Source organism: Mycteria americana, chromosome 8 (assembly GCF_035582795.1).
Source record: "Mycteria americana isolate JAX WOST 10 ecotype Jacksonville Zoo and Gardens chromosome 8, USCA_MyAme_1.0, whole genome shotgun sequence".
In the NCBI taxonomy this organism is placed as follows: domain Eukaryota; kingdom Metazoa; phylum Chordata; class Aves; order Ciconiiformes; family Ciconiidae; genus Mycteria; species Mycteria americana.
Genome location: NC_134372.1, coordinates 6,912,440 through 6,928,651, shown reverse-complemented (window position 1 = coordinate 6,928,651; position 16,212 = coordinate 6,912,440). Strand labels below are relative to the sequence as shown.

General features: G+C 42.9%; 1 protein-coding gene across 2 annotated transcripts in view; it reads left to right on the top strand.

The window, feature by feature from the left end:
• Positions 1–11,844: 11,844 nt before the first annotated feature.
• ADAMTS2 (ADAM metallopeptidase with thrombospondin type 1 motif 2) overlaps positions 11,845–16,212 on the top strand; it is a 199,217-nt gene continuing 194,849 nt past the window's right edge. Inside the window, exons 1-2 of one of the 2 annotated variants that reach the window (XM_075509370.1) lie at positions 11,845–12,267; positions 13,253–13,614. In XM_075509370.1, coding sequence (XP_075365485.1) covers positions 12,180–12,267; positions 13,253–13,614 — 450 coding nt within the window. In that variant the 5' untranslated portion in view covers positions 11,845–12,179. Of the gene's footprint in view, positions 12,268–12,978; positions 13,150–13,252; positions 13,615–16,212 lie in introns of those variants that run through there. The other variant, XM_075509372.1, reaches the window with a different exon arrangement.

The following is a 16,212-nucleotide window of genomic DNA, read 5'->3' as shown; positions in this document are numbered from 1 at the left end:
GAAGCCTGTTGAATGAGATGGGGATGGTGCTGAGAAGTAGGTAACCTTTGTCTTGAAATCCCATGTCAAGTTAGCATGGTGTGACATGCTGTAGTTTCTGAGTGCAGGTCCATGGAGCTCAACTTCTCTTTTGTTTTGAAGAGAAACACCATGTAACATGCAGGAACATTGGTACATAAAGTGGTAATATTTGGATATTTGGGGATAACAAATATAAAACTAAGCAAAATAGTTTCTTTTCATTATGACATGTGGCAGTTTGTCTAAGCAGCATTTAATGATTATAACAGCAGGGACCAACTTTTTTCTTTCATAATTTGCCCTATTAGAGTGAAGACATGCACATGGTTGACCTTGAAACAAGAATCAATATTTTTTTTGCTTTTCTCAGTGTATAAGTATTTAGCATACGATGGGTACATTTTCCCTTTTTCATTTCTTGCATCATTTAAAATACTATTTGATCAACATCTAACGTGAAGTAATATCTAACAAAGGATTGAATGCAGATGTTTAATGTAAGTTGCATGTTCTTTCACCGTTCTGATGTACCAAATTACCAAACCTTGTAACAGTGAACAAATGTTTATCCAAGTGTAATGCAGATTCATTATGGTGATGTCAGATTATGTTCTGAGGTAATGATTACATGGTCCATTGAGACTTGGGTTCTATTCTTGATTTTTCAGCTGACTTGCTGTATGAATGTAGGCAAGTTATACCCTTACTCCCTGCCAGTGATTTTCTTACCATGTTTATCATGTCCTGTTTATGTAAACAGCAAGATGTTTACAAAAGAGTGAGTCATTTACTGTATTTAATAGGATTTAGCACAATATGATCTGGTCTTGTTTGAATCTGCTTGGCATTACAGTAATTCAAATAATTTCTTATAATCATGGCTCTTAATTCACTGCAATTGCCAATGGCACATTTTCTTTAGGGAATCTGTATATTAATCCTCTCTTATACTGATATTGTCATAATGATATTAAAGTTGTAAGAGGTTGAACTGCAAAATTCAAATCTAGTTATTTAATGGCCTCAGAGAGCTTTGAGAACTATTTGGTTTAGGCCTTAGTAAAGGTCAGAGGAATGGGAATATCAGTTTATGTAGTAACACTGGTCATCACATGCTCAGGTTGCACTTCAGTCCTCCCTTCAGTTTAAGGGCAGAATTTTTACGAACTTGCCAGATATTGCCCACACTTTAGTTTCCATCTGATTTGCATTTTGTTTTGAAGATTATTTCCCTCTTCCCCTCCTGCTTGCAATGTCCAATTAAAAATAGGAGAATATCAACTTCATGAGAAGCTTCAAGTTTGTACGATACCATAGCAATGTCTGTGCTAAAATTGCATTTAAAGGATGAAGCCAGGTGGAACACCATCAGTAAGCAAGACAGGTGTACCATTGGAATAGGGGAATTTCTAAACAAACTTGGAAAAGAATGAAACCACTCTTTGTCTTAGTAACCTTGGAAAAGACAGCGTTTTAGAAATACTTAGTCGGTCATAAGGAGCATTTGCTTTTCTCTCTTCTCCCATGGAACATGGCAACTACTAGCTGTGATACAATGCCAGCTGGAGGAAGAAATACTGTAGATTTCTTGAATACACTAAAACCCAACTGTTTTTCCCTTGAACCTCAAAACCGGAATTGCTCATATTTTTGATACATACATATCCAGTAGCAATAACATTTGTGTAACGACTTAGAGTGAAGAGATGAAGGAGTCATGGAGATGGTATTTGCAGCTCTCTAGGAAGAGATTCTTTTTCCATGTGGACAAAGTCAAATTTGCATATGGTTTGTGCTACAGCTACATTTCCACTTTTGCTCTTGATGTAATGTATTCATAATCAGCATAATTTAAAGTCAGAGTTATTTCTTCTTAAGACAGTGGGTCAGGAATCTAAAAAACTATTCAGAGACTACCTGTAGCATGGCTCTGGGGTTAAGAAAAGAATTGCTACTAGTGGTAGTGACTGAATAGTCTGTAAGATCCCTGAACTACAATAAACTAGGGAGAAGGTTTTTGAAAGTGTGTGCTTTTGATTAACTTCTGTAAAATAGAATAGAGTTTGGGCTTTGCCATTATTAGGAAATGACTATAATATTGAAAACTATAAAGATCCTACATACATTTTAGCACTCTATATGTATATGAGAGGTCCCATGATCACCATCATACTAAATTATTAATTTAACTACTGCCAGTTGACATGATAAATATGACATTTCTATAGAATACTTCAAGCATATTTCTAAGAGAGGATACAATTCAGAAGAATATTTGGCTCTTGTTAAAATATTTAACTGGAGTCACTTTTAGGACCAAAGGAGTTGATGTCTGTTCCTTAGTTTGTGCATCTGTATTTGTGGGTACACAACCACAGTGAAGGCAGGTTTTACAAAAGGAAGGTACAGAGATTAAAAACTGATTAGTTTTAAGAATCCTCCCCAGTATCGCACACATCGGTATATGCATATTCTACAGAACGTGTACTTCTTGCAAAACCTGCCAGGCACAGAATGAAATCCCTCTTACGAGGACAGCTGGAGAGTTATGCAACTTCAGGAGGATTATGCAGATGTGTATATGCTGTGAAGTTGCCTGATGGATTACGAGCCTGTGTAGGTTTGATTTAAAAAGAAAAACAACTTAATTCTCTTCCGTAGTGAATGGAATGTTTCCAGAGAGGGCCAGAAGCCTGGAGTCTACAGAACTGATAGAGTCTGACTCATGCACAGGCCTATTTTGGTGTCTTCAATCTGACCAGCAACGAGAGACTGACCATGTTTAGGCAGGAGGTGTGTTATTCTGTACTCTATTTAATGGAGTTGTGTTCTCAGTCTCTACAGAACTTGTCCAAAGCTCAGTGTATAGAGATTATTTGTAATTTAGTTCTGTTTAAATCCGTTTGTAATATGCCATCTAATGATGATGGATATTTTCCACAGTTTTAGTAAACTGTAAAACATTAAGTAGACATGTTCTATCAAGAATTGCATGAGTTGTAATTAAGAGGCAGATGTCATTTTACCTACTGTTTCATTGGAAGAGTTTGATCATCTTTGTACTCAGGCACTGCCCTAGCAGAACTGTGTGCAACAATCTTCAACATTTGTAAACAGGAATGCTAGAAGCAAATATGCAAAGTGAAAGGCGCAGCTATTTCTGGTGGCTGATGGCTCTGTCCACTCAACCAAAACATGCCTTCTAGCTGGAGAAAGCTGCAGGGAGTCCTGCAGGTTTGCTGTGCTGTTTTCGGGAGTGCTTTAGAGAAATGAACAGGCCTCACACTCATGAACACAGACAGATCAGAAATTAAAGAGTTTTTTCTGCCTTTAAAGAATTCATCTTTGACATAGGCAAGATACATGGACCGCTTTTGAAGTTCAGTAATTCATGTATAGCACTGCCTACAGAAGACAGAACCCAGAAGTTATTATAGGTGGAAAAGGTTGTCAGGGAATGCAAAGCGTATGCACTTTGATCATTGATACAGTGTCCCTTATGTAGTATCACATCATTACTGTGGGCATGAGAACAGATCGATAAAATACTACGCTGCAGTTGGTAAACTATTTTGAAACTCAAGCAGCCCCCAAACCCCCAAGTTACCACACAACAGCTGAGGAAATAAACTGTAGGGTATCACATTTAGTAGGCATACTTCATGTTTTCACCTGCTTCTGTGTTTAGGGTTTCTTTGCTGTCTGACTATGAAATGCACTTTAAATAATTGTCAAAAACTACATGTTAGAGGCTGGGACACTATGAGCACAGCAGGCTGAAATAATTCAAAAACGTGTTGCCAGTAGGTGATTCTGATTGTATTAACATCCATTTCACATGAGGGTCACAGCTCTGAGTTCAGTGAATTTACTCTTGATTTATATGTCTATAAAGGACAGGAACAATCATAAGATACTCCCTGTGATACTCTGAAATCAATACAAAGAACCAAAGAACAAGGAAGGCTGCTAACAAGCTTTCAGGTCATGGACTGAGCGCTGCAGTCCACTTGTCAGCCATTGGTTGAAAGTGGAGCAAAAACCAGCTATAAATTTGCTAAACATTAGATATCTCTTTGAAAGTGATTTTATTACATTTGTGAAATGAAGAAGGTCATTAGAAACATCCACATTTTCCCTTTGTTCCCTTGGGGCACTGAAATGCCTAACGCGTCATTTGCATTTGCTGCACCAAGCCAGCTTTCTACAGCTTTGAATTTTCAGGTGAAAATTGTTTCTTACTACGCTTTCTGAATGTGTTTCCTTAAATTTCCATTTCTGTGAACTTGCTTTATTATTTCCACTAAACTGGATTTCCTTAAGCTGCAACAATTTTTTGTATAACCCAGGTTTTATTAGTTTATAAGGCAAATATAGAGTGTTTCTACCCAAGTCAGAGCTATTCATATTACAGACTAGACCCTAACATGTCATTTGAAGAATAAGCTGAAGAACAGCCAGAAACATTCATTTGTTTTACTGCATGTGTTTCAGTAATAGCCCTGGTCTTACTAGAGATTTCCATGCTATTTTCCTTTGACGCTAGTATGACACAATTTATAGTGTACTCTGAGTGCCAGCTCACACTCATGTAAGTTGTGTTCTGGGGTTAAAAAGAAGGCAGGGATGGGATTCAATTTCTGCACTACAAAGGTGAATAGGAATATTCTAGTCGTAGTCTTTGTCTTGAGTTTTTCTTAGTGATAAATGATGCAAGAGGCTTGCTTTCAAATATTGCTAAAGAATCCCTGCCCTCATTCCTTCATCTGAATGAATGAAGGATTAGGTAGAGCTTCCATGGACAATGTTACTTAATTTGGCAGGTTTGGAGACTGGAGCTAAAGGAAATGCACAATTCACAAGTTCAACAAAAATATCCTTTTGTAAGGTGGAAAATGCACATTCCCAGAAGTTTTGCATCTCCCAACTGCCTGAGAAATGTTTTCCTTTATCTTTTAGGCACTGTGATTGTGACCTTCCCCCTGAGTTGGCAGTTCTCACTGAGTCAAATTCCATGAACCTTCTGAGCTCGTTTGACTTGAGGCTGCAGATATTCTGTATTGGACAGGATCCCAGTAATCTGCTGTGCTTTTCCTTCTGTGTTACTTACATACTTTAACGACAGCTACAGAAATTATATCATTTCTGTGACTGATGAAAAACCTCTTAAAATATAGGATCCTGGGTAGTAGTAAATTTTCCTTAACCTAATTTGTAAGGACTTTCCTGATCAAGTGCGGTGCTAGCATATGAACTCAGTATTTCTGTCCCTGCTTAAAGCTTAAACTCTTCTCTGAAGATGCAATTATTTACGGTTTTCTCCCTTTCAGCTTTATGGCTCCCAGAAAGCATGATTAAGGAAAAAAAAAAAAAAAAAGACTAAGTTGCAAATGCACGGCATCTCTCGAGGTGGTAGTGTAGGCGGTGAGAAGGGAGAAGGGAAATAGCTTGAGACTTCTGTTGTTAAAGGAAATAATTATTCAGATAAATTGTTTGTAAATGTAAAGAATAAATAGTATTTGAAAAGGGTGTCTACAAGTAATAGATAAAGATTGAAGGGATGACTTTTTGAAAGATTATACCACCTGTCAGGATTTTGGGATGGAAATCCTTATTTTTCTACTTGTTTCACTGAACTGCTGCGTTGAACTTTGTACTTAGGCAGGTCACTTTCTTCACTGTCTTACTAACTCGATAGACCTCAGTCTCCACTGGGCCTTCTAGGCATTACTTCAATACAAATATACTAATAATGATTCTGAGGCTGGAAAATCTCCCGGTCTGTTTTAAATGGGTATTTGTTTTTAGTGAAGATATAAATTACTAAGATGTCCTATTATCAGAGCTGTAGCTGTGAAACAGGCAACTGGAAAGTAGAATTTGTTTTATTTGAAGAGAGAATTGAATCTGAAGATCTTGATAAAGCTTGATTTTAAAAACTGCTCATGTTTCTTAACCCTTCTATTTTGGGGAAAATCCTGCTTTTTGTCTGTACTCAATTAGATTTATAACTAAATATTTCAGAGGCATTTTCTAGTAGTTGTAAAGAATACTTTTGCCTTGTTTCTTAATATATACTCTTCATGTGTATCCTTACTCACTAAAACAATGCCTAGACTGAACAACTGATTAATGTTGTCAGCAGTGGGTGAATCAGTAAAAATGAGTGGTGTGGTTTTTCTGGAGGGTGAAGAAATCTGCGTGGCTGAAATGCTTCTGAGATGATTTCTTTCTAGCAGAACAATTTGTAAGTATGGCTGGTTGAAACTGCTCCATCAAAATTGTTTCTCAACGATAAATTAGTATGTTGACTAGAAACATGTTTTTCATCCAGAAATGTTTCTTCTGGAAGATGTTGATTCTTCTCTTTTTAAAAAGTCACGGTGCACAAAGCCAAAATATTTCGGCCAAACTTGCTAAATGTTTTTCAGGGAAAATTATGTATAGCTAGATTTGCACTGGGGAAAAAAAACACCAAACCCTTGATAGGGGGCCTACTTGCCCAAAGCTTCCTTTATAGGTAAAGCTGACAGTGAAACTGATGCCCCAGAGGGTGACAGATCTTAGAGCCTTCTAACTTTTGTTCTGTCTCCCAGATCTTGCACAAATCTGAACTTGGTGACTCGCCCAAATCTGTGGCATAATAAGATGTTAAATAAGGTCTGTCTTTCTGTAAGGACTGAAGCGTGTTGATAGGCAGGATAGGAATGCTTTATTGTCACTGCCTGTGCATTTGATGTTTCTGAGATTTCAGACCTAGAAGAGTTATTTTGGAACCAGATTGACACGAACAGTATGAAGAAGGGTAGAACGGTATTGAAAAAGTGTTTGATTCATTCAGTGACTCTATTTTCTCCCCTCAAAATATGTGTCTCATAAACTGGAAAGGAACTGGTTAGTAACAAATGAGAATTCTTCAAGAGGGAAATCAAATGTCCCAGTACTAATTAGTTGAAATTAAGATCATTCAAATATTTATATAGGGAAGGCAAGTATTCCGGGAACATGCTGGGATAAATCACATGGCTGGAATATTAATAGCGAGGCAATAAATCTGCACAGAAGGAATCAAGGTGAAAACGTAGGGGAGGGATTGTACTATTTATCAAAAGACAATTACACTAGCAGTTAAATACAGATGGTTAGTGAAAGAAGTGGTAACAATGAAATTTTATGTGTTATGCTGACAGAGAAAATGTAAAGGGGAATTAAGATGGAACATTTACTGTGGGCCACAAAATCAGGACAAAGTGGCTGAACCAAATACAGAAGAAGGTGAAGGAAACTTGGATCCGTCCCCCTAGTTCAGTTACTTGCTTCCCTGAGTGCAAACTCGCATGTGAGTTCAGCTGCAAGCCTGTGGTCAGGTAGGAGCTTTGGGCCACATGCAGAAGGGATTTGAACCTGTGCTATCAATGAGCATAGACTGAGGAGGCGTCCACAGCTGGTCCCTATGTGGCCAGCATCTGGCAGATGAATCTCTTGGCCTGTGCTATTTGCAGGCAGCCTGACCGTTTTACTACCCCAGGCTACAAGTATCCTACATGGGTAGCATTGACACATGGAGCGAGGCTGGGAAGAATGCCTGCTGCTCTGTTCTGTCTTGGAAGACTGTACACTTGAATCTTAGATAGCTAAAGTGAGAATTAAGTCCCGTAGTCCAACAACAGTGACAGGCTTCAAAACTACTGTCTAACTGCTTAAGTTTTTGTCAATAAACTTCCTTAAGCACCTGAAGTTCTGGGGCATGTCCTGTGCTGCTCCTGTCGTGGCAAAATCACCCAAGTCTTCTGAGGACCTGCCTGCCTGGGCAGTCTGAGCGTGTCTGGTAAGGGCTGAGGAGTTGTTTCTCAGAAATCTCAGGATGAGCAGGCAGAGGAGATGCCTCCCTTTTATATAGTCAGTCAGTAGCTCTCCTCTTGTAGCCTGGATTTTATTAGTTACCAATTAAAGATGTACATATTTTTTGTAATATTACCTCATTTCTTACTCCAGGAATCAGAGTGTGTATTACTGCTTTCATTTAGTTTCTTGTCACTTTTATTTTTCTTAGAATATTTCTTTGGCACTTTCTTTTTTAGAAAAAGAGTGGAAGTGAAATTATTAAAAAGAGCTTGATATTTTTGTAATTTATTAATTGTTAGATGGGTCTGGTTTTTGTGTGATGGATTGTTTTGTTACTGTGCTCAGGTAAAGGGGGGAAAAGGCAGGACTGTTCCAGTTTTAGTTACTGCTCTTTAGCATACACTGCTTCAAAATCAGCATTAAATACATGCATTTTTTCTAAGTAGTATATAATAGTGCCACATAATGGCAAAAGGGTTGAAACAATACAGATCCTGGAAATGTCAAGTGCGGAAGAAATTAACTGGCACACTATATTAATTTTTCTTCTTTTTTATTAAGCTTTATAATGTTGCACAGCCACAAAGTATGCATACCAGTTAAGGGTGAAAGCAAAGACAGTGATCTGCATAAGAAACATAAAGCAGGCAACGTACGGTCCTTTTGCAGAAAGGTATTGTATTCCCCATAAGGAGGTCAGAAAGGAGAACTCTCCTTTCTAGGGAGCCTCTCATGTAAGAGCTTGGATCGCTTTGGATCATGAGGGCTGTAAGCAGACTGTAAGTTACCTGCTCAGGTGATGGCGTGCCCTTTGGAGGAGGCACAGTGCTGCAGTCCAGCATCTCGTCTCACAGCCCAACTAACGTAGGGAAAAGATTGATTTTCCCTTGAAAACAGCAAGAGATCTCAGAAATCTCAGATACAAGGTTTCTTGTTGCAATGTACAGTTACAAGTGTTTTGAACACTTTCATAGCAGTAGCTGGTGATTTAAGCTTAGGATCTTTTCATTTTACTAAGCAAAATTAAATGTTGAGAGAGCATCTCCACAGGGAAGGTCTGACTGCAGTTTATACAGATGTACCCTAGCTGGAACAGGAACTGATAGCACAAACTTGGTGTGGACAAGATCTGTAAATCCAAGGAAATGCTCAGGCAGTCTGTGCTGAACTCCATATTGGTTCAGTTACAGTGCTCTTCGTAGCTCAGCTAGCTTGTTTAAAGTTACTTTGGGTATTTCAGCATAAGCTGCTAGAACACCTTTCCTTCAGACTGGGTATTTGTTCAGGACACAAAGCATCATTTTCTCCTTTCTGTAGGCCTGTCTCCAGCAAAGGCAAACATCTGTGTGATTGTAGTTGTGTTTCGCAGCAGCATAGGCGTACCCTCAGATCAAACTATCAGAGCACAGTGGCAGTATCTAGTCCTCCTCCCTTCATTCTAATAAAATAAACATGATGTGACTTCATTCACACCAATTTAGAGGTTTGTGGACTATGAGTAATGCAGCAGTACATACATTTCACGTTGAGTTTTTCCAGTTCATTCTAAAAAAAATTTGAAGCATCCTGCTGGAGACAGCCATGGCAAGGCCCTACCATGGAAACCCAGGCAGCGACTTTGGTTGCCCATGTCAAGAATCCTGAGCAAATAGTTTAGGAAATGGGGAAGAACTAGTTTTGAGGAGGGTATTCCCCTGAATTTCTCTGCTATTGTGGTGTAAGAGCAGGGATGTAAGAACTTCTCTTCTTGAATTTCACTCATTCAGGTTCTGTGGTGGTTGGCATGCTTTGGACCACCTCCTCATGGGTCAAACATGGATCCCGGAAGGATCATGGGCCCATTGCTGTGCCATGTGGCGCATCCTCAGTTGGTCGAAATTGTCATCGTGAATCTATTGCAGAAAATCTTGGCTGTGTTGAAGTAAATGGCAAAACTCTCACTGACTTCAGTGGGGAATCAGGATTTATTCCAGTGAGTTCCGTGGAAGCACAGTTTTTACCAACTGCAGATCTGGCTCCACTGTTTGACACTTGTTCTCAGTTTGGTTTTGTTTAAGAGAAAATTTTAAAGAAGGTTGTAAAACAGCTCCAGCAGCCCCTGGAGCCCTTGGAGCTTTTGGGTCTTGGCCCCATGTGATAAGGTAATAACGTGCACATAGAACTCAGTTTCTGTATAGAAATAAACTTCTACATGAAGGCAGTTACTGATTCTTTTTGTTTATATCATTACTCTGCAGTACAGCTGTTATCCATATTAAAGCATATTTTCTAACCTCCAATTTTTTCAAGAATAAAAATCCTTCTTAATTAGCAGAACTGGGTTGTTTTGTATTTCTATAATATACTCTGTCTCCTTATTTTTTTATGGAGGCATCATATACAAACAAGAACTTTGATTTCAAATACAGGGCCAACCCCTCTCCCTTTCAAGTTTATGAGCAGAAGTTATTTCAATTTGAGCAGGATGGGACGGATGGAACATAAAAAAGCCACATCATCAGCTTAAAATACAAGTCCAATAAAAATGAAGTTGGAACTTTACCAGCTGTGTACTGATGAAAGTATATGAGATTTTAAGTAAGAGAAGCTGCTCAATATGGACTCACAAACAAAACAAAACAAAAAATGAGCCAACAGAAAAACAAACCAAAAGGAAGAACTGGGAGAAGCCCGGTGCAGACAGCAATCTCAAGCAGAGGTCATTTAAAAAGATAAGTAAAGGGGTGTTTGAATGTAATGTACGAATTGATCTACTCCATTATTCAGAATAATGTTTCCCTTTTTATCCTTAACCTAAAAAATGGGAAAACCAAACCAGAACAACAAATGAAGCAAGCAGAAAATCAGTTACTGCCATAACTGATCAGGCCTGGGGTCCGTAAAACCTAGTCACTGGCATTCAGCTGTACTAGCTAGCTGTTCTTTTTCTGCTATACCCTTCACTTGTGTCCATCATATAGGGGTGGAAAGTAATAACTGGACCCTTAGTCAGACAGGAGCAGGAATAGTTAAGGATACCCAGGAAAATTCCTTGGCAGAGGACCAGCTTCCTGCAGGAAGCCATTGCATGCAAATTTCCAGAGGGGTATAAGACATGCAGATACAGTGCGAGTCAGTCTGCGGTAGGTCAGGCCGTGGACTGGTGAGGACAGTGAGAGGACAAGAAGGGCTATTAGGACTCCACAAGGTTAAAGATTAAAGTGGTGAAAACGGCAAATGATCCCAATAATGTAACAGCTGAGCAAATATATACATTATCTGAAAGGAATAAGCGGTATGGCATTTATACTGGCCATATGGAAACAAATATAACTTGTTTTTTTCCATAAAGGCCACTCTCGGTTATTTAATTATTTTAAAAAATCTTCTTCTCTATCGTATTTATAGTATTCCTGAACGCTTTCAGGGTCTATTTCTCCATTTGCAGATATTTAACATAAGATGGCTTTGCAGCGAGTAATTTCAGTCTTATTAGCAAATAGTCCAAACAATTTTTCCCGTGAGATGGCTGCTTAGAGTAATTTATTGGATCCGATCGGATCTCTGATCACGGTTGCCTGCGCTGGTGGCACTTTTTCCATTTGGGTCCTCCCTTTCAACGGGAGCCCAAGACTCCAGCAAAACTCATGCCGAGGTTCCTTAAGTTTGCCTAGTCTGGCTCTGGTTTTCTTCGACCACCAGTTTCCATGTGAATTCACGGACTGGAGCCGGGACCGCGCAGCCCGCGGGCCCGGACGGCAGGGCGCTGCCCCAGCGCCCCGGGGGTTCCCGAGCCCGGCTGGGGGTACTTCTTTTTGCTGCAGAACGCTTTCGGCCAACTCCCATCCCCGCTCCCAGAACCCGTCCCGGCGCGGGGCAGCGCCCCGGCAGCGGCAGGGTGCCGGCCGGGGAAGCCCGGCGGCGGGGCGGGGCGGGGCGGGGCGGGCGGCCCCCGGGGGCGGCGCGGGGCTCGGGGCTGCCCGGCGGGGCGGCGGGGCGGGCAGTCCCCGCTCCCCTCGGCCCGGCTGCGCCGTGTGGCAGCGCCTCTGTCAATCAGCCTGACTTCACTCCTGCACGCCCTGTGTTTCCAGTATTATACCCCCGCCGCCTCCTGGTGTCTCTGCTTCGCTGCGAGCCGGGAGCGCGGCCGCCACTGCCGCTGCGGCTGCGGCTGGGCGAATGCGCGGGCGGCGGGGCGCGGGGCAGCGCTGAGCGGCGCGGAGAGGCGCGGAGCGGGGCTGCCGCCTGGCCCGCCCCGGCTGCGGGCGGCGCGGCGCTCGGCCGGCTGCGGGCAGCCCGGGCGCCGGCCCCCGCGTCGGGCCGGGGCCGCCGCGATGGACCCTCCCGCGGGCATCGCCTGCGTCCTGCTCTGCTGCGCGCTCTCCCTGCCCGCCGGCGCCCTGCGGCGCCCCGGGGACAGAGGTAGGTCTCCGCCGAGACGCCGCGGCCGCCCCGCCGCCGTTGGGCTGCTCGCTTTGCCCCGCCGCCGCCGCCGGTGCCGTGCAGCCCGCCCGTCTGAAGTCGCGGCTCGTCGCCCCGCGGCTCTCCGCTCGCCGTGAACTTCTTCTGCGGCTACTTTTGCCGGGTTTCCAGTTGTTTCCTGCGAGCGGCAGGCGGGGACGGGGACGGGGGCTCCCGCGCCTCCAGCGGGGAAGGGACGCGGCAGCCCCGCCGGCAGTGACGGGGCTGCGCCGGTGCTCGCAGCCCCGCGGCCGCCCGCTGCCTGCCCCGCGGAGGGGGCGAGCCCCGCCGGGCAGGGCTCGGTGCCTGGAGTTCCCCCTGCGGGATGAAGCACATGGCAGCTCGTCTGCCTCCTCCTGCTCCCGCCCCGGCCATCGCCGCCGTCCAAAACTCCCGGGGCTCCCGCTGACACCGCTGCCGATCGCTGCCCACGGCGTCCCCATCACCAGTCGGCTCGTCCCCGCCGCCCCGGGGGTAGTTTGAGGGACCTGCCTTTCCCTTGCAGGCTTGCCACCTGCACACCAAGCCCCTACCCCTGCCCTTCCGAGCAGTCCCGAAGTGGATCAGCGCCCTCTCATCATCGCTGGCCACCCGGGTAGCCCCAAAGTTCCCACGGCGACCCGGGCACCGACCGGGTGGGCAGGGGTGCGGGGGTCCCGGCTGGGTGGGCAAAGGGTGGCAGGACCCCGCTGCATGGGCAGGAGTGCGGGGTCCCTGCTGGGTGGGGAGGCTCACGCTGCCGTCTGGTGTTTTGGGGAGCAAAAGGCAAGTTTGAATGAAGTCTGCACACCTCATGCCGGTGAATGAAGTGCCTGTACAGAGTGCAGTGTCCATCTGCCTTATGTAAGTGTCTGCCGTGCTAATGAATAATGGAATAAAAATCCCGCGGCATCAGGATATGGTTAGTTCTAGTATCTCTCTCCTCTCTTGCTTTCTCCCTGTAAAGATTCAATTCTGAGGAATATAGAGGAGTACAGCCTTGTCATCCCCACCAGCACCGATTCAGAGGGCAGGTTCCTATCCCACTTGGTGTCTGGACCGCCAAAAGCACGCTTCAGGAGAGCTGCGGAGGACTTGCAACATGAAGCAGAAAATGAGCAAATATTTTACAATGTCACTGTTTTTGGAAGAGAGTTTCACTTCAGGTTGCGGCCAAACTCCAGGCTCGTGGCCCCTGGAGCAACAGTTGAATGGCAGGAGGACTCTGACGAGACTCACATTGAACCTCTGTATGGGAATTGCCTCTATGTTGGGGATATCACTGATTTGCCAAATGCTTCAGTCGCTATCAGCAATTGTGATGGGCTGGTAAGTTACTTTTGTTATTATATCAAAGATAATTACATTAATTTCCTACAGTCTTTAAATATAAAATGTGTGGACTGTCAGAAACTCACACCTCATATGGTAACTGTGAATGCAAATTAACTAATGTTCCCTTGTGTGGGAATAGCTGCGCTGCACCAGGCGCTTCTTTACAGACAGTGGCACTCGAAGTTTGAGCACATGCTCTGTGGTAGCTACTCTGGAACAGTGCAGCTGAAGCCAGGATTTATGTTGATTTGCGGTAAAGTTACTTGAGGTGTCTGATGCTTTGAGGCAGAGGATGAAATGGCATGTTCTCGGCATCCTCTTCCACTTTTCAGTTCCAGTCTGCAAAGGGAAATTTTAGAAGAGTTAATCCTGACTAATGGGCGGGACTGCTCTGGAAACAAATTTGATGGTAAGATATGTTTCTTCCCTGCAAAATTTTAAATTGTTCAGAGTCTGTTTTCATGAGCTGTTCACTGGCTGAGTTTCATTGCCTAATCAAGTGATTGATGGAAAGTCGCAAAAGAGTTTGAGTTTTACAAGCAAAACAGCTTCCTGTGATACATTTTGCAAGGCTGTGTGTTTTAAAACTTGCTGCAGCTTTCTCTTCTGGAGTGCATGTTCAGCAGTCAAATTGTAACTGTTCATCCCTGACATCCTAACCTGTCATACTATAATTTGAACACTAATTACTGCACAGCAATTTGTTTAGTGAGGAAAGGGCTATATTTTTCATAAGAACAGTTTATCCAGGCTATATTTTCTTGCTATACCCTTTAGAATTCATAATTTTGAGATTACTTAATTTTAATGCATTCTGCTCTCTGCATAAGAACCCAGTATGAGTCAGTTGTATTTCTATTTATTTAATCGTAGAAAGTTGTTCATTTGCTGTGCCAAGAAGATAACATGTGTGGAGATAGTATGTTGGCTATCTGAGAATGGAAGGGAATCAAATACTTTTCCCCTTACTCTTTCCTTTCCTGTGGTTTCTCCTAGCCATGTGCATTCCTGTTTTGAGAAGCAGGTTTTAATGTTGCAGTTGTTTGATGTGGGCAGCTGTCTGAGGACAAGAGGAGCACCAGGACTGAGCAAGAAGGGCGATTCAGAAAGCAGAATATGAGCCTGCAGGCCTGTCTCTGGGGTTGCAGAAGTACTTTGCTCTCCCCATACCTAGCACAGATCATTTTGTGTAAGGCAAAATTTACTTGCTCTGGGCATTGCAGAACTGGGGTGGAGCCAAAGCTCTTCTTCCTTGTTCATCTGTGCTGAAAGGTGGAGTAAGATCCTGTTGCCGCTGCTGCTTGCCTTGTGCTGGCTCTTCTCATCAGCATAAGTGTTGACGGTAAGGGCAGCGGGGGAGCTTGTTCCTTCTTCCTCCCAGTGTTAACCAGAGCATGGACTCCTTATATTTGGAGAAGAGAGTTATGATAAAATGTAACAGGAGTTAAAGCCAAAGTATGGATAAGACTCTAAAGGTCCAAGGCCTCATGTTGCATGTGTAAATGACAAAGTGTTTACAAAATGCTGCTCTTTTCACATTTGTAAGTAACTTCTCAAATGCAAAGGAATGAAGCTAGGCCTCAATTCAATGGCACTCATAAATAGCTAGAATCCAGAAAGCTACCAAAAGAATTTTAGTTTTCAACCTGTATCCACAACCTGTGTGCCTGCCTCTTTCCAGCATTCTTGTTTTCATTAGAAGAAGAAGGAGAGTTGGTCTAGCGTGGGAGCTGCCATATTCTAATCTGGATGTCATGCTGGTTCTTGCATGGCACTACAACTTCTGTGATTCTGCTAATACATTTGGAAATGGCTTACTGTTCCCTCCAGTGCATATCTACATTGTAAATGTTGCAGAGACCATGTTTGTTTTTGCCCAGGTCACTGAAGCCTTCCTGCAGGAAGCATTACCTCAATACCTTTAAGCATCTGGCTGTAATGATTTCCCTGAGATTGTGCAGTAAATCTGTTGTGGAACAACAAATTGAACTCCAGTCCCTTGGGTACTATGTTCCATCTCTACCCATTCCCTCCATCTCAGTTTCTTCCTTTCTTGTGGGGGGAGAATTTAAAACAGATAGCAATAGAATTACACAAACTCCAAGAAATTATACTAGTGGTTCCCCAAAAGCCACTGGTTCATGGACAGCAATAATGAGCAACTAACCCACTGAAGTTAATACTGCAGTTAACTGTCTCTCGGTTTACCTTTTTAATTCTTGTGTTTGTAAGGAGTATTGAAGAGTCTCTGGAGCAATGTATTGCTAGCAAGACGTTCTTAGAGATCATCAGGTTGTATGTTATTCTCAGGTTTGTGGGTATTTCAGATGTGAATGAAGACATGGACAAGGCTATTCTCAACTGGTTTTCTATGTCCACTTTTTTTCTTCACACCTAGTTTACTTCAGTGGAGAAATTCCATAGTATCATGGATTTTCTTTCAGTTGCCTAACAATATACACGCTATGGCCAATGTTCCTAACATACCCCAGGTATTTCCACCTCCATTTCTAGATTACCCTAGAGATAGGGATGGTGGAGCTCTCTGACAACTGAGTTGTCAACTGACAAGTGTTAGAGTTGTTTGTTATA